At 39.9% G+C, this 25,124-nt stretch overlaps 1 protein-coding gene across 2 annotated transcripts in view; it reads right to left on the reverse strand.

Annotated features, from left to right (window-relative positions):
• Positions 1 to 1,270: 1,270 nt before the first annotated feature.
• spns1 (SPNS lysolipid transporter 1, lysophospholipid) overlaps positions 1,271 to 25,124 on the reverse strand; it is a 58,902-nt gene continuing 35,048 nt past the window's right edge. The window contains exons 11-13 of one of the 2 annotated variants that reach the window (XM_059012245.1): positions 23,578 to 23,676; positions 16,464 to 16,638; positions 1,271 to 1,512 (exon numbers count right to left, since the gene is read on the reverse strand). In XM_059012245.1, the coding sequence (XP_058868228.1) occupies positions 1,442 to 1,512; positions 16,464 to 16,638; positions 23,578 to 23,676 (345 nt within the window). In that variant the 3' untranslated portion in view covers positions 1,271 to 1,441. Of the gene's footprint in view, positions 1,513 to 16,463; positions 16,639 to 17,728; positions 17,867 to 23,577; positions 23,677 to 25,124 lie in introns of those variants that run through there. The other variant, XM_059012246.1, reaches the window with a different exon arrangement.

Genomic DNA, 25,124 nt, shown 5'->3' on the forward strand with positions numbered 1-25,124 from the left:
GTCCTAATGTCACTCTCTAGTGTGAGCTTGTAAGCTATTCCATGGTACATTTTAATAAGTTAACTGAGATGAAGAATTTGATGTTAAATACAGGACCCAAGTAACGTAATTCCAGAGTCGGTGTCAAAGCTCAATGAAAAAAGTGCCGTTGAGCTGATAAAGAACCTTGTGTAGAACACACACACACGGCTGTAAGAAACCCAAGCGCTATGGTGTTTGGGTTAATGCTTACGAATCGATGTATGCACGGAAAAGGGGCTAATCATAAAAACCCTGCTGACACAGGAAGAGTGTGTGATGTATAATTTAGAACGTGTAGGTTCCATTCATATTTGAGTACAACTTCACATACTCCATTCAAAATTATATGCTTTCACTGAGCCAGTATGTTACTGTGTGACGGTTTACAAAGAGCACATTTTCTGTATTGCTTGGAAAAAAGTAAACGTGTTAAGAAATGTTGAGTAGTATGAAAAACATATGAATTACGAATGCTGTTGGAAAAATAATTTAAAAAACAGATGAATGTGTTGTCTTGGTAAACTGCATTGCTGGAATGTGCCTGCTGAGTTTTAAAACTATTTGTTTGATGTCTTACAGGATTCTAGTGAGTATTGATAATATACTGCATTACTAGAGATTAAATGGGTCATGGATGGATAATGTTCTACTTCCTCTGTGAGGTGAAACTATTAAAAAAGTTGACTTTATTGCATTGATATTAGATTTTACTGTATGCATTACAGTAAGTAATAGAGCTACATATCACACACAAATGATACCCCTTCGTCTCCCCAGAATCCTGGAGTCGCCACTGCTCAGAACCACTGCAAAACCCATAAAGGTGCAAATAGTTGTTACTTGTTGACAATGAAAGACAGTTTTCGATTTTTGAAAATAATTTTTAATTTGACATCTTTTTTTTTTTTTTTTTTTAAGTAGAAATGTTTGTGTTCCTGTGTTACTTGAGCCCGACTCCTCTGCACTTCACAGTCCTTCTCAGTTTGAACTGCAAGCCAATGAACAAAACGCTAAACTAAACACAAAGATCAACCAAAACAGAGGTTTAGTGGCCAGGTTTTTAAACAATCCTTAATTAATTTACAGAAGAACAGATAGAGAGGAGAGAGAAGAGGGGGAGAAAGAAGAGCGAGGAAGGAGAGTGAGGAGAGAAGAGGAGCGAGAGGATGAAAAATAAAATTCAAGATTAGTTGCTTATATATATATATATATATATATATGTTATGAAGAATTCAGAAACAGCTATGTGTTGAGTTATCAGTTTATTCATATAACTTAAATAAAAAGAAAGTGCACACAAAACTATAAGATTCACTCTCTCCGGTCGCGTGTAACATTGGTCCTCCTTGCTTGAAATTCCTGTCAGTTGGCCAATGGGAGAGCTGCATCTTTCCCGCCCGCTCCGCCCCCTCAGCTCTCGTCAAATCAGGACGCTGGATACTGGGACCTTTGTGGAGCGGCCTCGCTTCGGCACCACGATCCTTTCATCGTCTGAGAGAGACAATGAGACGACAATAACATGAATACATGATCAATTAAATGAATCACCAATCGATCTCCACTCTCCTTCCTCCACCCAACACAGTCAGAAGAAATTAATACATCAGAACATTCCCGATGGAGAGCCCATCAGAGCCCGTCCGCTTTTTAAAATTTATCAAACATAAAAAAATATATATATATATATCTTTCCAAATATGCACACACTTCAGCTCCAGGACCTACGTATATACGTCAAATGAAAGAGCTCTTGCAGTACCAAGCCGTACCTGCGTACGTCAAGGTTTGCCGTTTATTCATTAGTTTTTTTTGTTCAATCTGATCTCTTTGTATACAAAGTGTGGAGTAGTGGTTAGGGCTCTGGACTCTTGACCGGAGGGTCGTGGGTTCAATCCCAGGTGGGGGACACTGCTGCTGTACCCTTGAGCAAGGTACTTTACCTAGATTGCTCCAGTAAAAACCCAACTGAATAAACGGGTAATTTTATGTAAAAATAATGTGTAAAAAATAATGTGATATCTTGTAACAATTGTAAGTCGCCCTGGATAAGGGCATCTGCTAAGAAATAAATATTATTATTATTATTATTATTATTATTATTATTATTATTATTATTATTATTAATAATAATAATAATAATAATAATAATAATAATAATAATAATAATAATAATAACATGCCTGTTAGGTGGTGAGTGGTGTGGGTGATTTTTTTTCTTAATTACTAAAACAGTCTGATTTTAAATTAATAATTGTTGTACTGTGTTATTATTTTGTGAAACCTTTTTTGGGACTGAAAACCCAAACAAAAAGGTTTCACGAAATAATAACACAAGTGCATGGGAAAGTGCTCTGGTTGTAGTGCAGGGGTGCTCTGTTGTGCTGTGCTGTGCTCTGCTGTGCAGTCCTAGTCGTGCTGTGGGGTCTGTGCTGGCTCTGTGGCTGCAGCTCCCGACCCGCTAGTCCTCTGCTACACAAATAAACATAACTAACCTGCTTGATTTTTTTGAGGATGCAACATCGACAATGGATAATTGCAAAGCATATGACATTGTTAAATTTGCAGATGACACAAAAATAGGAGGCGTGGCAAACACTGTTGCAGTAGCAAAGGTCATTCAAAATGATCTAGATAGCATTCAGAACTGGGCAGACACATGGCAAATGACATTTAATAAAGACAAGTGTAAGGTACTGCACGCAGGCAATAAAAATGTGCATTATAAATATCATATGGGAGATAGTGAAATTGAAGAAGGAATCTATGAAAAAGACCTAGGAGTTTATGTTGACTCAGAAATGTCTTCATCTAGACAATGTGGGGAAGCTATAAAAAAAGGCAAACAAAATGTTTGGATATATAGTGAAAAGTGTTGAATTTAAAAGTAATGTTAAAACTTTACAATGCATTAGTAAGACCTCATCTAGAATATTGTGTTCAGTTCTAGTCACCTTGCTACAAAAAGGATATTGCTGCTCCAGAAAGAGTGCAAAGAAGAGCGACCAGAATTATTCCGGGTTTAAAAGGCATGTCGTATGCAGACAGGCTAAAAGAATTGAATCTATTCAGTTTTGAACAAAGGCTACGCGGTGATCTGATTCAAGCATTAAAAATTCTAAAAGGTATTGACAATGTCGACCCTGGGGACTTTTTCGACCTGAAAAATAGATTAGATAAAGGAGCATTCAAAACAGAAAATATGAGGCACTTTTTTACACAGATAATTGTGGGAGTCTGGAACCAACTCCCCAGTAATGTTGTTGAAGCTGACACCCTGGGATCCTTCAAGAAGCTGCTTGATGAGATTCTGGGAACAATAAGCTACTAACAACATGGGCCGAATGGCATCCTCTCGTTTGTAAACTTTCTTATGTTCTTATGTTCTTAAACAAAAACACGGCGCTACGTCCTCTTTTTACTGAGATTTCCAGCTCAGATTTCTTCTCTCTCTTTCACAATGTCCTAAGGCTGTGTTTGTAATGCAATATGTGTCTTGAAGCAGAGAGATCAAAATCATCAGGTGACTATTATTCAATTGCATTCTGTGCAAAAATCCCTATCTATCTGTGAAGACATTGAGAAGAGTTGGAGATACCACAGGAAACAATCAACAATCTAAAGTATATACAGTGCCAAGAAAAAGTTTGTGAACCCCAATGATAATTATGGAAATTCCATAGTTTTACCATGATAGCCTTCTTGAATCAAAACCTTGTCTCTTCTTAAATATCCAATAGGGTTTATATTAACCAATTCCTTGTCTTTTGAAACAAAATGATATATGAATTAGAGAAACAATGAGTAATTAAGATTCAGGGTATGTGAAAAAGTAAGTGAACCCCTGGTTTTATCAGCTCAATTAAGGGGATAATTAGAATCGGGTGTTTACATAATTAGGTAGATCTTCAGGGGTGAGTTTGGGAGGCCCCATCCTATATAAAGATCAGAAACTTTGTGAGTTTGGTCTTCACCATACAGGTGTGTGGAAACATGTCATGCCACGATCAAAAGAAATCTCTGAGTACCTCAGAAAAACAGTTATTGATGCTCATCAGTCTAGAAAGGGTTACAAAACCATTTCTAAGGATTTGGGGCTCTACCACTCCACTGTCAGACAGATAGACTACAAAATGGAGAAAGTTCAAGACCACAGTCACTCTACCCAGGAGCGGTCATCCTACCAAAATCTCTCCAAGAACAAACCAGAAAATCATTAAGGAAGTCACAATGAACCCCAGAGTAACATCCAAGGATCTGCAGGCCACTCTCGCCTTGGCAAATGTGAGTGTTCATGACTCAACTAACTCAGGACCGGGACGGCTTGCCATCATTGACACAACCACAGACCTGCCAACCTTGACATTTTTTTTTTTTGAGTAGCACTCTTTCACACGGACATCTCGGGGGGGGGGGTCCGGGGGCTTCCCCACAGAATTGTTTTAGGGTATAAAACAGCTAAATGATACACTCTGGTGAGTTTTGAGTATGAATTTTTCAGTAAAAAAATACGAGATTAGCCGATTGTTCCAGTTTAAATGTAATTTTGTTTACTATAGTATAGATGAAACCTTTTTAATTTTTACCAACTGGAAATTATTTCAAGTACAGAAAATAGCCATTTTTGTAGTATGTTTGTATTTTATTTACTGTCAAAACATAACAAATTGAAATGTATAAGCTTCTAAAAACAGAGAAACAATGCACTTTCAAAAAAGGAAAAAAAAAAAACCTTGTAAATAGTCACTGAGTCAGCACCAAATGTAATAGCTATCCACAAAGTGAGTTGTTTGGAACAGAAAGGAATCCAACAGGTCAAACTGAACTTTCAGATCTTGAATATTTAGCTTCACAGGTGGCTGACTTGGCTTTCCTGAGCAAGCTGTCTGTGTGTGACACACTTGCTGCTTCGCTGACATCATGACTTTGTGCATTACCAGTGATCTTAGCATGTCTGTGCTCAGGCTGGCTCTGTGTTGGGTTTTGTTTTGGTCACCAAGCTGAACACTCTTTCACAGTCAGCATTACTGTGGAAGATGACCAAAATGCCTAGCGCGGTAACATTACAGTAATGCCCGATTCTTTTGTTCTGGACAGAAATATAAAGTTTCCTTCTACAGGATTTCAGAGATTAAAAGAGAATAAAAAAAAAAAAAAGACTGGACCCATTCGTATGATAGTGAGCGCTTCATAAAAAGTTAATACCAGTAAGCATGTACTGGTAGTTCTGATATTACGTTATTATTATTGGTAGTAGTAGTAGTATTAGGTCCCACTACAACACACTTACTTGTATGGCCGTTGTTTTCATAAATATTTAGCTACACAGTTAAACAGGATTACACTTATGCAGGTCGGTGATTCCCAGTGCTTACATAAAGATATTTTACCGCTAACAAAATCCATAATGCTACATTAATGATCTTACTGAACTTCAATATAAAATCACAAACCAGCAGTTTATGACTTGTTTAAAGCACAATGAAACGGCATTTATCTACAATGTAATTGTACGCTACTTGCAAAGTAAACAGAAGCCTTACGTACCTTAACCACATTAACAATGTTAATGCTGCGCTCATTTTTATAAAATCGAATTTTACTGACATCCCTGTATGGTAACAGGCATTTGTGAAAAACTGGACAACGAGCCAAAAACAGAGTATTAAACTTAAATATTGTACTATATTATTATAATAAATGTTTGTACTTACTCCCTCTCCATTCTCGTAAAATCCTCATTCAGCTGTATTTTCTTTTCATGCGATGCACTTATCTAAACCCAGCACTTTTTTTTTTTTTTTTTTTTAAACGTACCGTAGCCAGTTTGAAATAAATAATTTCCTCACAAGTCACAGTACTTCACACTCCCTCCAGTGTGTCCGAAACTGGCAGTTGAAACACAAGCGAGTCAGCTCAACAAAGCCTGATAGGCTACAGTAGAATGTCAGTGATTATACAAAGAAACTGGGTGTTAGGAATTTCTGTCAGTCAACCCACGATAACTTTTTTTTTTTTTTTTTTTTTTTAAACGGAGGTTGGATCGTCAACTAAACTCAAAAGCTGATTGGTTAATCTATCTTGCTTGCCTTGCCCTAAGGCCGGCCCTGACGTTAGATGCAACACTTTCTCTAACTACAGGCAACATCATAGACGATGAGCGAAATATGGATTACGTATTATTGCGTATCATCTCTGATAAAAGCGTACCCGCGTATTACCAAAATGCGTAGCGGATACGCAAAATGCAGAGAGGTTAGCAGGTCTGCAACCATGAATTCTGCATTGTATCAGAAGATTCTAGTGTGGTTAGTAGCTTATTGATCCCAGAATCTCATCAAGCAGCTTCCTGAAGGATCCTAGGGTGTCAGCTTCAACAACATTACTTGGTTGAAGCGAGCTGTCCATGCAAGGAAGCCCTCAAATGTCACTGAGTTGAAGCAGTTCTGTAAGGAGGAATGGGCCAAAATTCCTCAAAACCGATGTGAGAGACTGACCAACAGTTACAGGAAACTCTTAGATGAAGTCATTGCTGCTCAAGGGGGTGCCACCAGTTACTGAATCTAAAGGTTCACATACTTTTTCACACATGGATATTGAATGTTGAATCATTTGTGGATAAATAAATGTCAAAAAGTATCATGTTTTGTGTCATTTGTTTAATCAGGTTATCTTTATCTATTATCAGGACTTAGATTAAGATCTAATAACATTTTAGGTTTGAAATATGTGAAATATGTGAAAATCCTAAGGGGTTCACAAACCTTTTCTCGGCACTGTGTAGTATTTCATTTTACAAAAAATATGTTTTTGTATTCCTTTTATATATTGTGTGCGTAATTTTGTACATATTTTACATAAAAAAAAACTAGAATATTTCTTATGTATATAAAATGTTTATTTTACTGTCTATACATGTTGCTAACTATATATATATATATATATATATATATATATATATATATATATATATATATATATATATATATATAAAAGAAAAAAGAAAAAAGAGAAAAGAGAAAAGGATATTTCAGGTACTTAAAAAGGTAGAAATTACAAATCAATTATCCGGACGTTTCGGACTACAAGTCCTTCATCGGCTGAATACAAAAAAACAGTGCTTTAAGAAGTTGATAAAAAACAAACAAGTAGTCTTTTAAACAAAATTCCAGAATGATGATGATGATGATGACCTCAGAATAGAATGTCCATTCCAAATGGCTCCAAAGTGCCTAGTTTGAAAATAAGTTCACATTCCTTTTGTTTCCTGACAGCATTAGTTCCATAGCATTGAACCATCCCACAAATTGTGGTGTCTTCTATAGTGTGGTCATTTCTGTTAAAATGTCTGGCGACAGGAAAGGTAGAGGTGTTAATTCATATACTTCTCAGATGTTCCACGAAGCGATCAGCCAAGCGTTGTTTTGTTTCACCAATAGATAACTTGTTATATTTGATGCAGCCAATGCAATATACTATTCCTTTACTAATGCAAGTAAAAGTATCATGGATAGTAAATGATTTAAAGATTAAGACCCTTAAGATTTTAAGCTTCGTGGATTTCTGGATAAATTCAGCAGTTCCTGTAGGTTCTCTCTGCTGGGTAGTGCATTTCAAAGCAAAGACTCAAACATGAGCACCAAGGAGCTTTCAAAAGAACTCCGGAACTCCGGAAGTTATTGAAAGGCACAGATCAGGGGATGGGTATAAAAAACATATCAAAGGTCTTGAATATCCCTTGGAGCATGGTCAAGACGATTATTAAGAAGTGGAAGGTGTATGACACCACCAAGACCCTGCCTAGATCAGACTGTCCCTTCAAACTGGATGACCGAGCAAGAAGGAGACTGATCAGAAAGGCTACAAAGAGGCCAATGGCAACTTTGCAAGAGCTACAGGTTTTTATGGCCAAGACTGGTCAAAGTGTGCATGTGACAACAATATCCCAACCACTCCACAAATCTGGCCTGTATGGTAGGGTGGCAAGAAGGAAGCCATTACTCAAGAAAGCCCATCTTGAATCCCGTTTGAAGTATGCAAAAAAACACTCTGTAGCCATGTGGCAAAAAGTTTTGTGGTCTGATGAAACTAAAATGGAACTTTTTGGCCTAAATGCAAAGCGTTTACACCATCCCTACTGTGAAGCATGGTGGTGACAGCATCATGGGGTTGTTCTCATCGGCAGGGACTGGGGCACTTGTCAGTATAGAAGGGAAAATGAAATGAAAATGAATTGAGCAAAGTACAGAGAAGTCCTTGAGGAAAACCTGCTGCCCTCTGCAAGAAAGCTGAAACTGGGACGGAAGTTCACTTTTCAGCATGACAACGACCCAAAGCACACAGCCAAAGCTACACTGGAGTGGCTAAGGAACAAAAAGGTAAATGTCCTTGAGTGGCCCAGTCAGAGCCCCGACCTAAACCAAATCAAAAATTTGTGGCATGATTGCTGTCCATCAACGCTCCCCAAGGAACTTGACAGAGCTGAAACAGTTTTGTAAGAAGAATGGTCAAATATTGCCAAATCTAGGTGTGCAAAGTTGGTAGAGACCTATCCCAACAGACTCACAGCTGTAATTGCTGCCAAAGGTGGTTCCACCAAGTATTAACTCATGGGGGTGGAGACTTATCCAATTATGATCTTTCAGTTTTGTATTTTTAATATATAATTTTTTTCCCCCTTAACAGTGTGGAGTATGATGTATAGTCAAGTGGGACAAAATCCTCATTTAAATGCATGAAACTCAACTGACACAACAAAATGTGAAAAAAGTTCAAGAGGGTATAGGCATTGTATAGGCACTGTATGTGTGTATATATACAGTGCCTTGCAAAAGTATTCAGACCCCTGACCAATTCTCTCATATTACTGAATTACAAATGGTACATTGAAATTTCATTCTGTTTGATATTTTATTTTAAAACAATGAAACTCAAAATCAATTATTGTAAAGGTGACATTGGTTTTATGTTGGGAAATATTTTTAAGAAAAATAAAAAACTGAAATATCTTGCTTGCATAAGTATTCAACCCCCACACATTAATATTTGGTAGAGCCACCTTTCGCTGCAATAACAGCTTTAAATCTTTTGGGGTAAGTATGTACCAGCTTTGCACACAGTGTCGGAGTGATTTTGGCCCATTCTTCTTGGCAGATTTGCTCCAGGTTGTTCAGGTTGGTTGGACGACGCTTGTGGACCGCAATTTTCAAATAGTGCCACAGATTCTCAATGGGATTGAGATCAGGACTTTGATTGGGCCACTGTAGGACATTCACCTTTTTGTTCTTGAGCCACTCCAATGTTGCTTTGGCCTTGTGCTTGGGATCACTGTCCTGCTGAAAGGTGAATTTCCTCCCAATCTTCAGTTTTTTAGCGGACTGAAGCAGGATCTCTTGCAGTATTTCCCTGTATTTTGCTCCATCCATTCTTCCTTCAATTTTAACAAGATGCCCAGGCCCTGCTGATGAGAAGCATCCCCACAGCATGATGCTGCCACCGCCATACTTCACTGTAGGGATGGTGTGTCTTGAGGCATGGGCAGTGTTAGGTTTGCGCCACACATAGCGCTTTGAGTTTTGGCCAAAAAGCTCTATCTTGGTCTCATCTGACCACAACACCTTTTCCCACATCGCAGCTGGGTCACTCTCATGCTTTCTGGCAAACTCCAGACATGCTTTCAGATGGTACTTTTTGAGTAACGGCTTCTTTCTTGCCACCCTCCCATACAGGCCAGTGTTATGCAAAGCTCTTGATATGGTTGACTGGTGCACCATTACTCCACTCCCAGCCACTGAACTCTGTAGCTCCTTCAAAGTGATTGTTGGCCTCTCTGTGGATTCCCTCACAAGTCTCCTTCTTGTTTGAGTGCTGAGTTTTGAGGGACGGCCTTTTCTTGGCAGTGCCTGGGTGGTGTGATGCAGCTTCCACTTCCTGATTATTGATCCAACTGTGCTCACTGGGATATCCAAACACTTGAATATTATTTTGTACCCTTTCCCTAATCTATGCATTTGTATTACTTTATCTCTAACTTCTGTAGAATGCTCTTTGGTCTTCATTTTCCTTCAGATTCACAGCCTGACCAATGATCCTTCAACAGTGGGGTTTTTATCCAGAAAATGTGACAGCAACTTTAATGGTTCACAGGTGGAGGCAAATGGTAAGGTAATTGTGTCCTCGTTAGGGCAATTTCTTTCATCGGTGTAAACTGGGAGCTTCCACAGTACAGGGGTTGAATACTTATGCAAGCAAGATATTTCAGTTTTTTATTTTTCTTAAAAATATTTCCCAACATAAAACCAATGTCACCTTACAATAATTGATTTTGAGTTTCAGTGTTTTAAAATAAAATATCAAACAGAACGAAATTTCAATGTACCATTTGTAATTCAGTAATATGAGAGAATTGGTCAGGGGTCTGAATACTTTTGCAAGGCACTGTATATATCTCCTTTGCAACAGACTGTTTTTCATCCACAGTTTTCTTTTTTGTGTGTTATAATTAGGGCTTCTGATTTTCGGTTTTAACCGATTAAACACCCCCGATACAAAAAAAATGAAATTGGTGGATAGCTAATAAACACCGGAAAACACAGGATAAACTGTGGAAATGGTTAATCAATTCACGTTGACTTTACCCTTTTCCCATTAAAAAATAAAACCTGGCAATAAATTACTTGATTGTGTGTTAATTCGGCATTTATAATAGGACCTGTGGCAATGTTGGGAGGTTTATGTACACTAGTACAGTATGTAGAGGAGAGTGGCGTTTGATTCAAGTACTCGGAAATTGTGCTCGTCTCGAGCAACAATAGATCTCAAAAATCCCACTGCTACTATGAAAGATTGCAAACTTTTAAATCTCTGAGGCAGACTTTTTAATATCAGTCACACTGCTCTTTAAAATGACAAAATATTGTGCTATTTTATCCATGGTAATTACCTTTCCAGAAGTGAAAGTATTTCCAACTTTTTTCAATTGTAAGCACAACTGGCTTTCGCGTTGTACAGTGGGTGATGTTCATCTCTTTTTGGTCCAGTGGTTAAAGAAACAGACTTGTAACCAGGAGGTCCCCGGTTCAAATCCCAGCTCAGCCACTGACTCACTGTGTGGCCCAAAGCAAGTCACTTAACCTCCTTGTGCTCCGTCTTTCGGGTGAGATGTTGTTGTAAGTGACTCTGCGACTGATGCATAGGTCACACACCCTAGTCTCATATCTTGTAAAGTGCTTTGTGATGGTGGTCCACTATGAAAGGCGCTATATAAAAATAAAGATTGTTATTATTATTAAACCATATAATTTGGGGCAAAGTTACTTATAACAAAACAAAAAATACAAAAAAAATGTAATAGGTTCCTGTTTTGTTGTTAAATTAACCTTTAAGAAACTATTCTAAAAACATTATACGATCCGACAATGTGTTCAATATGTATATAGTATATAGTTATATCTTCACTAGCAACTTTAATTACAACCATAAATATAAACATTCCAATATATAATTTGATGTGTAGGTGTTGTTTTTATTTTTTTACTTTGTAGTTAAGTCTTTGCGATGTTGAAACGTTATTTGCTTATTTAGCCCTTTGCAGTCCTATGTCGGAAAAATTCAATGGCCGAGTGGGAGCGACAGGAGCTGAGACAAGCCGAAAAAAATAAAAATAAATAAGGGCGTATCTCATGAATAGTCATACTTGCCCCTGGCATCAGATAACGACGGCCATAAGGAAACAAGCTGGCTGTTATTGAATCAGCGCTCAGAGAATATCACAGACATTTGCAGAGCTTTTTTGAGATGTTATAGTAATAAAATAATGACTTGGATCGCATTATTGAGGAGTTTGGTGATAAAACGAGTGATCAGGAGATGATTGATCCGTATGTACGACTATTATTATTATTATTATTACTATTTATTTCTTAGCATATGTGAAAGCTATATTGAATGAAAGGGTGGGGCGGGGCTGGAGATGCCTAGTGAGTGATTTATTGATATGCAGGGCCTTTCAAACCAGTTTGACTGTGGAAAAAAAATACTTTTAAACAGCGCATTTAAAATTAACTGCGCGTGTGAAAATAAATTGGACCCGACGCACCTGACGCGCAGTTAATAAATGGACTGCAAAGGGTTAGGGTTTATTTGCTTAGAAAATACTAACCACGGCTGTCAGTATCAGAATATAATATAAAGAGAGTGTGTGTATGTAGATATAGTTTAAACGCTTAAATGCTGACATTGCAAAGATAAACGTTCATAAAAATTTACCAAAAGCACATCCCTATATATATATATATATATATATATATATATATATATATATATATATATATATATATATATATATATATATATATATATATATAAAGTGCAATTTGTGGTCTTTTTAAAAGATATACAATATTAGGGGGTAGGACCTACTATCAAGTGAGCAAGAAAAAGACCAAGAAACTGCCATTTTAGAGGCAGAGTTTAGAATTTTCCCTCTGTAACAAAGGGTCAACCCTTTGCGGTCCTATGTCAGACTTGGTCCGACATTGGACCGGAAAGGGAAAATTGTCCCTGTCCCTGTCCGACATCATCAAAAAGACGTAAAACACGGTCTCTAGTCGTTTTTTCAGCGGAAAAAGCCGAGAAAACCATTCAATGGCCGAGTGAGACCGATAGGAGCCGGAAAAAAAAGGGGCGGATCTCATGAATACAGATAGCCCCGGCACCACAGAGATAACACGGACATAAACAAACAAGATAGCTGCTTCCGCATCCAGCGCTCAAAGAATATCACAGACATTTGCAGAGCTTTTTGAGATGTTATAGCAATAAAATAACGACTTGGATCGCATTACTGAGGAGTTTGGTGATAAAACGAGTGATCAGGAGATGATTTATCTGTATGCACGACTAGGGGTGGGGCCGGGCTGGAGATGCAGTACTGAGTGTCCTGATGATATGCAGTGCCTTTTAAACCTGTTTTACTGTGAAAAAAAAATACTTTTAAACAGCACGTCTAACATAAACTGCGCGTGTGAAAATAAATTGGACCCGACGCGCCTGAGATGCGCTTAATAAATGGACCGCAAAGGGTTAAAGAACATAAGAAAGTTTACAAACAAGAAGAGGCCTGTGGCAGAGCAGGGCTCTGCCTTTAGAAATAGTGGCAGGGAAGGAGTTAAATTCTCCTCCCTGCCCAGATTGATTGTGTCAGGTGGGAGCAATCGACTAATTAATTATTCAATTAATCACCAGCCACCTGACATAAAAGGAGGCCTCAGCCTCCCATTTGGGAGAGAGAGTTCCAGAAGGAGAGGAAACAATTGTGTTTGTCTGTGTGTGCTGTTTTTGTAAAGTTTTTGGTAATCCAGTGAAGGCAACGCCCAGCCTGGAAGCCTTATTTTTGTAAGTTTCGTTTTGTGTTTATTTTGTGCCTTAAAAACCTTTTTGTTTGGCCCTTGTGCCTATTTATTTGATTATTTTTTGTTTAATAAAGATCGTTATTTTGCACTTTTCACTGTCTCTGAGCCTCAAACCTCTGTCATCCTTGTCACAGTTGGTGTCAGAGTGGGATAACGCCACCTGGAGGCTCAGGGCAGTATTTCTTTTATTATTTTTTGAATTTTGTGAGTTTTTTTGAAAAAAAAAAAAAAAAATGGGCAAGAAGAGCAGACAGAGGCAGCGACAGAAGCAGCAGCAACAACAGCAGCTGCCACCACCACCCCAAACCCTGTGGGAGGACCCAGCGAGCCTCTTCCCGTGGTGTTCCTGGTGCGGGAAGGAGGATCATCGGTGGAGGTCCTGCCCAGATGGGCCACCAGCTGACTGGTGTGGGTGCTGTGAGGCCCCTTCCTCGGCAGCCACCCCACCACTTCCAACATCACCGCCTTCGCCAGCAGAGGGAGACGATCTGCCGTTCCCGCCTTCGCCAGCAGAGGGAGACGAGCCGCCGTTCCCGCCTCCGCCAGCAGAGGGAGACGGGCCGCCGTTCCCGCCTCCGCCACTAGAGGTGCCACCATCGCTGCTCCTGCTGGAAGGTCCAAGCTCCCTGCCAGCGTTCATGTTCTTGGAAGGTCCGGGGCCCCCGCTGGTGAAGAAAGCTTGGGGGAGCCGAAATCAACCCCACCCACCACCGCCCATTGAAATAGCCCACCCAAGGGACATAAGGGGACTCTTGTGGGGAGGGCTTGGGTTCAAAGGGGGGGGGGGGGGAGAGTTTGGCCGATTGCGGCCTCCGTACTTTGTACGTGGAGGGAGGTGTGCGGCAGAGCAGGGCTCTGACTTTAGAAATACTGGCAGGGAAGGAGTTAAATTTTCCTCCCTGCCCAGATTGATTGTGTCAATTAATTATTCAATTAGTCACCAGCCATCTGACATAAAAGGAGGCCTCAGCCTCCCATTTGGGAGAGTGAGTTCCAGAAGGAGAGGAAGCAACTGTGTTTGTCTGTGTGTGCTGTTTTTGTAAAGTTTTTGGTAATCCAGTGAAGGCAACGCCCAGCCTGGAAGCCTTATTTTTGTAAGTTTTGTTTTGTGTTTATTTTGTGCCTTAAAAACCATTTTGTTTGGCCCTTGTGCCTATTTATTTGATTATTTTTTGTTTAATAAAGATCGTTATTTTGCCCTTTTCACGGTCTCTGAGCCTCAAACCTCTGTCATCCTTGTCACAAGGCCACTCGCCCATCTTGCTCATTTGGTTGTTAGTAGCTTATTGATCCCAGAATCTCATCAAGCAGCTTCTTGAAGGATCCCAGGGTTTCAGCTTCAACAACATTACTGGGGAGTTGGTTCCATACCCTCACAATTCTCTGTGTAAAAAAGTGCCTCCTATCTTCTGTTCTGAATGCCCCTTTATCTAATCTCCATTTCTGATCCCTGGTCCTTGTTTCTTTTTTCAGGTCAAAAAAGTCCCCTGGGTCGACATTGTCTATACCTTTTAGGATTTTGAATGTTTGAATCAGATCACCGCGTAGTCGTCTTTGTTCAAGACTGAATAGATTCAATTCTTTTAGCCTGTCTGCATACGACATGCCTTTTAAACCCGGGATAATTCTGGTTGCTCTTCTTTGCACTCTTCCTAGAGCAGCAATATCCTTTTTGTAACGAGGTGACCAGAACTGAACACAATATTCTAGGTGAGGTCTTACTGATGCATTGTAAAGTTTTAGTATTACTTCCCTTGATTTAAATTCAACACTTCTCACAATATATAGAAATAGTCTTGAAGCCCAGGTGTTAAATCTGGACGAAGAAAACAACGCAGAATCAATATGGGTCAGAATAATGGACAAAAATTCAAAGGGCAAAATAATAGGAGCATGCTATAGACCGCCAAATTCTGACGCCAAGCAAAATAATCTGTTATACAATGACAATCGAAATGCGTGCAGCAAAGGAGAAGCAATACTAATGGGGGATTTCAACTTCCCCCATATAAAATTGGAAAACCTGGTGGGGAGCACGATGGATGAAATTGAAATGGTGGAAATGACAAATGACTGCTTCCTAACGCAATTTGACAAGGCACTGACTAGAGGGGAGGCATGCCTTGATTTAGTCTTTTCAAATAACAAAGACAGAATAACTGTACATATAAAAGTGCATTCACTGCATATAAGTACATTTATTTTTTGTCTACTTAAAACATTTTAAATGAATTGACAGGGAAATATTTGATGTATACAGGCTTTAAATTGTTAAATCATTTTGCAACTATTTCCTGTGATGTCAGACATTTGGTCATTCCCTGTCCACCCAAAGTTTAGGCCCACCCAGATTTCCATGCCTAGCTACGCCACTGCTTCTATTGGAAACATCTGTCACTGAATTTACACTGAAGACACTGACAAAGACTTCTAGTGGAAACGTCTGTCACTGAATTTACAGTGAAGACACTAAGAAAGACTTCTAGTGGAAACATTTGTCAATGAATTTATTAAGTGTCTTTCAGTGTTTCTAAATTCAGCACTTTTACATAGTTCTGGATGACATGACATTTCCTTCACTAAACCAAGCAAAAGCACCATTTTGTAAAAACATCACAGTATATACAGTGGAGTGTAAATGTATCAGAACAGCCCATTGCTTCTGAAGTTTTGATTTGTTGTGCATATGAAATCAAACCACTGGAATAATAATAATAATAATAATAATAATAATACCAATAACAATAATAATAATAATAATAATAATAATAACAATAACAATAATAATAATAATAATAATAATAATAATAATAATAATAATAATAATAATAATAATAATAATAATAATAGACATCATTGAGGAGAGTTCTGAACCCCAGGACTGGGTGCATCAGCAGGGCTAGCATGACTTTCTAACCCTGCTCAAACTGATTTTGGAATTGATTAATAGGAAATGGGAATTGGAAATGGAATGAAAAACAGTAATTGACCCCAACTGATTCTCTGTCTATATATAAGTCCCTGGTCTCTTACCTGAGGGAACGTGGCTCTGGGCTCGGAGGCGGTCCTTCTCGATGAAGAGGGCCGTAGCTAGGAAGAACCCACCCCCGACCACACCCACGAAGGAGCAGAGCAGGAGAGAGAACTGGAGAGAACGAAACTCCCAGAGGAACGAGTCTGGAGAACGAGAATGAATAGCATCGGAGACCTGAGAGAGCGAGAGAGAGAGAGACACACAGTATTTCATGATTTATTCTATTGAAAATGATCACCCATTAAAATTAACTTTTCAATAACTAGTTGGAAGGTTCAGAGTTTGTACAGATCCACATTTGGATGTAAAACAAAAACTCCAGATTTTATAAACGGCACCAACAATTTGGATATAATCATACTCCACGAAAGCTGGACCTGTGCAGATGTGTGTACCAACTGTCCCACAGGCTACAGCGAGTTCATTTCGCCCTCCCTAAAGAATGCCCAAACCAAACGGGGCAGAGACTCAGGGGCATCATGGTGTGGTACACAGGGGATGTCCAAGACTATGTTGCCCCTATTAAAAGAGGGGGGACACATTTATGGCTCAGTTAAAAAATACATTTTCCAATCCCAATCAGACACATATCTGTGTGCAGCTTACATACAACCAATTGACTCCCCCTATCACAAAGAGGGGTACTTAAGAACATAAGAAAGTTTACAAACGAGAGGAGGCCATTCAGCCCATCTTGCTCGTTTGGTTGTTAGTAGCTTATTGATCCCAGAATCTCATCAAGATCACCACGTAGTTTTCTTTGTTCAAACCCAACAGAGCTCAACAAACCCAACAGAGCTCAACAAACCCAACAGAGCTCAAGCAAGTGTGTGTAAAGTGCCACACGATCCAGGACTTGCTTCAACGAGTAAGTCTGTTAGAAATGGAGCTGGAGGAAATGAGACAGCAACAGGAGCTTGAGGAACTGACACACCCACAATTTATGGAAGTCTGTACCCCTAGCAGACTGAAAGCCACCAGGGAGATGGAAGCGAGTCAAAACAGCTGGGTTCAGATAGGCAGAAGCAGGGAAAAAAAGAAACTTCGTCAAACACAATCACTAGAAATCCAAACATCCAACAAATTTGAACAACTTCAACATTTAGATGACCAAAACAAACATCAAGAGAATGAAAGGAACAACATCCAGGACCCTATAAACAGTGCTGGCAAGGCAGCAAAAAGAAGGGAGGTCATGATTGTTGGGAACTCCATATTGAGAAACACAGCAAGTTCAGTTCACAGTTTGGACCCCCTTACTACAACAGTGTGCTGCCTTCCAGGAGCCTCTGTCAAGCATATCACTGAGAACGTGGACAGGCTCCTAGAACGAACAGGAGACGACCCGGTAGTAGTCATCCACATCGGTACAAACAACATTGGAAGAGACAGGCCAAGATCCCTGCAAAACAAATTCAGAGAGCTAGGAAGGAAATTAAAAGACAAGACCAAAACTGTGGTATTTTCTGGGATACTGCCGGCACCTTGCAAAGGACCATATGGACAGCTGGAAATACAAAATCAAAATGCATGGCTGAAATCGTGGTGCACACAGGAAGGCTTCACCTTTCTTGAACATTGGAGCACATTCTGCAACAAGGACTATCTATATAGGTGGGACGGACTGCACTTAAACAAAAAGGGAACCAATCTACTCGGAGAAAGGATCTTTGAGGAGGTCCAGAAGCATTTAAACTAGAAAGTAAGGGGGAAGAAAACAAAAAAACAAGGGCAACAACTCAGGTAAGACAACTATTAAATGTATTTATCTTAATGCTAGAAGTCTCAGAAACAAAATGTTAGAACTTGAAGCTACTGCACTAACAAGTAACTACAATGTGATAGGTGTCACAGAAACTTGGTTGTCTGAGAGTGATGGAGACGAATATAATATTAGTGGGTACACACTGTATAGGATAGACAGGCAGGACAGAAGAGGCGGAGGGGTAGCGCTATACTTAAGAAATAGGTCTTGAAGACCAGGTGTTAAATCAGGACAAAGAAAACAACGCCAAATCAATATGGGTCAGAATAATGGACAAAAAGTCAAAGGGCATAATAATAGGAGCATGCTACTGACTGCCAAATTCAGATGCTGAGCAAAATAATCTGTTATACAATGACATTCGAAATGCGTGTAGAACAGGAGAAGCCATACTAATGCGGGATTTCAACTTCCCCACGTATAAAATGGGAGAACCCGGTGGGGAGCACGACGGACAAAATTGAAATGGTGGAAATGACAAATGACTGCTTCCTAACGCAATATGTCAAGGCACCGACTAAAGGGGAGGCATGCCTTGATTTAGTCTTTTAAGAACATAAGAACAAAAGAACATAAGAAAGTTTACAAACGAGAGGAGGCCATTTAGCCCATCATGCTCGTTTGGTTGTTAGTAGCTTATTGATCACAGAATCTCATCAAGCAGCTTCTTGAAGGATCCCAGGGTGTCAGCTTCAACAACATTACTGGGGAGTTGGTTCCAGACCATCACAATTCTCTGTGTAAAAAAGTGCCTCCTATTTTCTGTTCTGAATGCCCCTTTATCTAATCTCCATTTGTGACCCCTGGTCCTTGTTTCTTTTTTCAGGTCGAAAAAGTCCCCTGGGTCGACATTGTCTATACCTTTTAGGATTTTGAATGTTTGAATCAGATCGCCGCGTAGTCTTCTTTGTTCAAGACTGAATAGATTCAATTCTTTTAGCCTGTCTGCATACGACATGCCTTTTAAACCCGGGATAATTCTGGTTGCTCTTCTTTGCACTCTTTCTACAGCAGCAATATCCTTTTTGTAACGAGGTGACCAGAACTGAACACAATATTCTAGATGAGGTCTTACTAATGCATTATAAAGTTTTAACATTACTTCCCTTGATTTAAATTCAACACTTCTCACAATATATCCGAGCATCTTGTTGGCCTTTTTTATAGCTTCCCCACATTGTCTAGATGAAGACATTTCTGACTCAACATAAACTCCTATGTCTTTTTTATAGTTCCCTTCTTCAATTTCAGTATCTCCCATATGATATTTATAATGCACCTTTTTCATTTCCTGCATGCAATACTTTACACTTTTCTCTATTAAATGTCATTTGCCATGTGTCTGCCCAGTTCTGAATGCTGTCTAGATAATTTTGAATGACCTTTGCTGCTGCAACAGTGTTTGCCACTCCTCCTATTTTTCTACCATTTTACTGCATCATCATTCACACTGGTGTTGCTTTAAAATAAGCTGCTTTCAGGAGACCTAAGCTGTTCATCACTGTGACACAGAGCACTCTCCATTGCTTTTGCCATTGCCTGGCATGAAGCTTTTGCATGCAGCAGAAGAAAAATGTGCTTTTCTTTTCCACAGGGATCAGTATTAGGTCCAATCCAACCAGAAACCAGCGCGCCATTTCTTTTTTTTTTTTTTTTTTTTAACTCTTTACACTTATCCCTATTTCCGCCTGTTTTTCACTGTTTTCATTTATGTGTGTTTAACTACTGGATAGTTTGTACTGCATGCATGTAACATATCAAATGAAAGGCCACAATTTCACTGCACCATTGAACCTCAATATGAAATGAATATGGGGGGGGGGGCTGAGTTTCTAAGCTTTACAACGATACCGCCCCTTCAGTCTAGCTGCAACAATGGAGCAATAGACTCAAAACGAAACCTAAGCTGTGAACTCTGTCACATGATGAGAGGCTTAACTTCAGGCGATCGTAGTTCCGGCTAGGTGTACCGCACACACACACACTGAATACGTCTTTGGAAAACCCCCGAGTCTGTACTTTTAAACAAGCCATGAACCAGGTAGGTGGCTTTTAAGTTGCCTGAGTAATATGTGCGTAACTGTCGGTGCGCTGGCGTCCCAAAATGAATGGGGTTCAGTTTTAGACTTAAAGCTAGTCACAGCTTGCAAAACAACACCTAGATAGACTTAATATCGTCTTTTTTTTTTTCAAAACTGTTTACTTACTGCAATGTACTGACTTTTTATAATGCTTAAAGAGAGAATCACGTAAGAGAGAATAAAGTCTCGCAGCACTTAAAATATCCAGCACTACTTCTATTTCTTTATTTATGCAGAATGCAGCTCATAGTACTTTCTTCACTGACACCCACTTCCTTAGAGATTATTGCAGCGTTTCAGGCATTCTAAATTGGGTGGAAAATACAGTAGCTTGGTGTCTTAAAATATCTCTGCAAGATTTTCCCGCACTGAAAGTTGCAGATATGCGGGAGCAACTTGCAAAATATGTGATTCCCACGATTCTGCGCTGAAATTCAAACCCTGAAACTTAAATAAACCACATGAAAAATGGTTTGACACTGAGTATAAAACAACTAGAAAACTACTGAGAACAATCCACCCAGAAACACACAGAACCCAACAATCCAACCAGAAACACAGAGAGCCCAACAATCCAACCAGAAACACACAGAACCCAACAATCCAACCAGAAACACACAGAACCCAACAATCCAACCAGAAACACAGAACCCAACAATCCAACCAGAAACACAGAGAACCCAACAATCCAACCAGAAACACACAGAACCCAACAATCCAACCAGAAACACAGAGAGCCCAACAACCCAACCAGAAACACAGAGAACCCAACAATCCAACCAGAAACACACAGAACCCAACAACCCAACCAGAAACACAGAGAACCCAACAACCCAACCAGAAACACAGAGAACCCAACAATCCAACCAGAAACACACAGAACCCAACAACCCAACCAGAAACACACAGAACCCAACAATCCAACCAGAAACACAGAACCCAACAATCCAACCAGAAACAGAGAACCCAACAATCCAACCAGAAACACACAGAACCCAACAATCCAACCAGAAACACAGAGAACCCAACAATCCAACCAGAAACACAGAGAACCCAACAATCCAACCAGAAACACAGAGAACCCAACAATCCAACCAGAAACACAGAACCCAACAATCCAACCAGAAACACACAGAACCCAACAATCCAACCAGAAACACAGAGAACCCAACAATCCAACCAGAAACACAGAGAACCCAACAATCCAACCAGAAACACAGAGAACCCAACAATCCAACCAGAAACACAGAGAACCCAACAATCCAACCAGAAACACACAGAACCCAACAATCCAACCAGAAACACAGAACCCAACAATCCAACCAGAAACACAGAACCCAACAATCCAACCAGAAACACACAGAACCCAACAATCCAACCAGAAACACAGAGAACCCAACAATCCAACCAGAAACACAGAACCCAACAATCCAACCAGAAACACAGAACCCAACAATCCAACCAGAAACACAGAGAACCCAACAATCCAACCAGAAACACACAGAACCCAACAATCCAACCAGAAACACAGAACCCAACAATCCAACCAGAAACACAGAGAACCCAACAATCCAACCAGAAACACAGAGAACCCAACAATCCAACCAGAAACACAGAGAACCCAACAATCCAACCAGAAACACAGAGAACCCAACAATCCAACCAGAAACACAGAACCCAACAATCCAACCAGAAACACAGAACCCAACAATCCAACCAGAAACACAGAGAACCCAACAATCCAACCAGAAACACAGAACCCAACAACCCAACCAGAAACACAAAACCCAACAACCCAACCAGAAACACAAAACCCAACAATCCAACCAGAAACACACAGAGAACCCAACAATCCAACCAGAAACACACAGAACCCAACAATCCACCCAGAAACACACAGAACCCAACAATCCACCCAGAAACACAGAGAACCCAACAATCCAACCAGAAACACACAGAACCCAACAATCCAACCAGAAACACAGAGAACCCAACAATCCAACCAGAAACACACAGAACCCAACAATCCAACCAGAAACACAGAGAACCCAACAATCCAACCAGAAACACACAGAACCCAACAATCCAACCAGAAATACAGAAAAAATAGGAATATGTGTAAGGAAGGAATCCATTGACCAAAACTCCTTTTGGGAATTATGGAACAAATTAAATACTTCAGAAACTGACAATGGTAATATTTGGAAAAAAATACTTTGTAAGCTCTACCAAAAATTTGATATAAATTAACAAAATCCAGATCAAAATTCAATCTTAAAAAAACTAAAACAATTAGAAACAATAATTAAAGAAAACCAGAACCCACTCCAATAACTGTACTGGAGCTGAAAGATAAATTCCAAGCCCTCAAGCCCATGAAAGCCTGTGGGCCCGACAGCATCAACAACGAGATGCTGAAACACAGCAGTCCCGGGCTGCAGGACGCCCTGCTCAAATTAACACCAGAGAGCTTCAGAACAACTCCAACAAAAGACTCCTTAAAAACAAATATAAAATTCCATTGGAAAAATGAAATTAAATCACATAATAAAACTATAATGCTATCTGGCCCTAAAAAAAAAAAGTTTACCCTGGCAGAATATCTTGTCAGGGTCAACAATACAAAACAAAGGCAGATCCTGACCAAGTACAGACTCAGTGACCACTACCTGGCCATAAATCCTGGATAGCCAAAGAAAAGAGACTGTGCTGTCACTTTGATTTGGGAGAGGTCGAGACAGAGATGCACTTCCTGTTACACTGCCCCAAATACAAACCAGGGACATGTTCTTCCCCAAATTGGCCAATCAAGCCGCAGAATTCCCTTTACTCTCCGACACAGAGAAAATATCAGTCCTGTTAGTAGAAGAGCAGCAGACAGCAGAGCTTGTTATCCAGTATGTAGTCGCCTGCCACAACCTTATCTGGGGTTATCTGTTTGTATTGTGTCTCTATTGATGTTTGTTGTTGAAGTGTTTTGGCAAAACTTAATTTTAATTTGTCATTCCAATAAAACCTTTTTGAATTTGAGATTGAATAAAAGGTAGAGAGAGAGAGAGAGAGAGAGAGAGAGAGAGGGAGGGAGGGAGGAAGAGAGTGAGAGTGAGAGTGAGAGGGAGAGAGAGAGAGAGAGAGAAGAGAGAGCTTGAGTGAGGGGGGAGAGAGAAAGGGAATGAGTAGGGGAGTGGGCATCTGTTTTTCGGGTGCACTCACCACTCTGGGGAGAGGGGAAGGCTGGACTCAAGTTCAGTTTTGAGGTGTACTTACCACTCCAATGAGGTAGGGGCTCCCTGCATCCCCCAGCAGGTGTGACAGGACAATCTGGAACGCCTCGGCTGTGGAGCGACGGGTCGGGACCACAACATACTGGGAACCAGTGAGAGAGAGAGAGAGTGGGAGGGTTACTGGGAGCACTGGGGGACTCAGAATAGAGAGAGAGAGAGAGAGATACATACGCACGCACACACACGGGTGAAAGTGGCCGACGATCATTTTGACTGAGACTCCTGAGGCAAAACCAATATTTTGGCCAGGGGTCTCGGGTTGTACATGCTCTCAGATGCATTCAGAGCCATTTTGGACCACTTTCAGAAGCAGATTTGAACTTGACTTTGTAGAAAACAAAATTCAGAAATTAATTCACTTACAACTTCATTTTACCAGATGGACCAACCTGATAAAACCACACGTGACCAACTTGATAAATGAGCTGCTGTATACCTGTCTCCAAAGTGGTTAATGAGGTGACAGAAGTGCTGTGGCAGTGCCTGCATCTGGTATATATGAAGGTACCAGATGAGAATGGATGGATGGAAATTGCAGAGGGATTCAAGCAGTGGAACTTTCCTAACTGTACAGGAGCGATGGATGGGAAGCACATCTTAATACAAGCTCCCTCTCTATCTGGGTTGAAGTACTTTAATTATAAAGGGACCTTTTCCATAGTCCTTTTAGCACTTGTAAATGCTAATTATTGCTTTACTGTTAGCGAGGGGGGATCTTACAGCAGAAACAGCGATGGGGGGATGTTTTCAAACACTCTGGGACGGGCTCTTAACAACAAAACTCTGGAAATTCCACAAGACTGTGAACTTCCTTGAGCTCCCGAGTTGGGACCGATGCCTTATGTAATTGTGGGTGACCAAGCATTCCCTTTAAAAACCTACTTGATGAGACCGTCCCCCGGTCTTTATCTCCGCGAGGAGAACCGCATTTACAATTAGACTGCCCTGAAGACTGTTGAGAACGCTTTTGTATACTCGCAGCTGGATGGAGAGTATACCAAAGGCATATCAACCTTCTTCTATGTAACGTGGACAAGGTGATCAAGGCGACATGTGTGCTGCACAACTATTTGTAGCGATGTAAAAAAAAAAAAAAAAAAAGTAAGGCTGGGGCGATGAATAATTTTTCACTATCGATATATCGTTCTCCAAAAAAGCTGCTACATTGATTCATCAACGTTATGGAAGGGTTAAAAAAAAAAAAAAAAAAGCAGTAATAAATGTACAGCTGTGGATTACTGTGTAACATTGCAATTAACACGTTAAAAACTCAAAAGTTGTTTAAATCCATAACCAGTCAGAGTAACAACCAATCAAGAGAAAAACTATACAGCACATTTTAATAAAACGCAAAACAGTAACAGCAGTGCCTATTCATCCCTATCCAATTTTGTTTATATTAAGAAGTAGTTTGATGCAATGCAACATGTAAAAATATTTGCACTGCTTCTTTTAAAAAAAATTAAAAAAAAAAAAAATCCACAGATGTCTCATGTAGTGTACCAGCAGAACAGGGTTTTAGCTGTCAGA

This window comes from Acipenser ruthenus, chromosome 44 (assembly GCF_902713425.1).
Source record: "Acipenser ruthenus chromosome 44, fAciRut3.2 maternal haplotype, whole genome shotgun sequence".
Lineage (NCBI taxonomy): Eukaryota > Metazoa > Chordata > Actinopteri > Acipenseriformes > Acipenseridae > Acipenser > Acipenser ruthenus.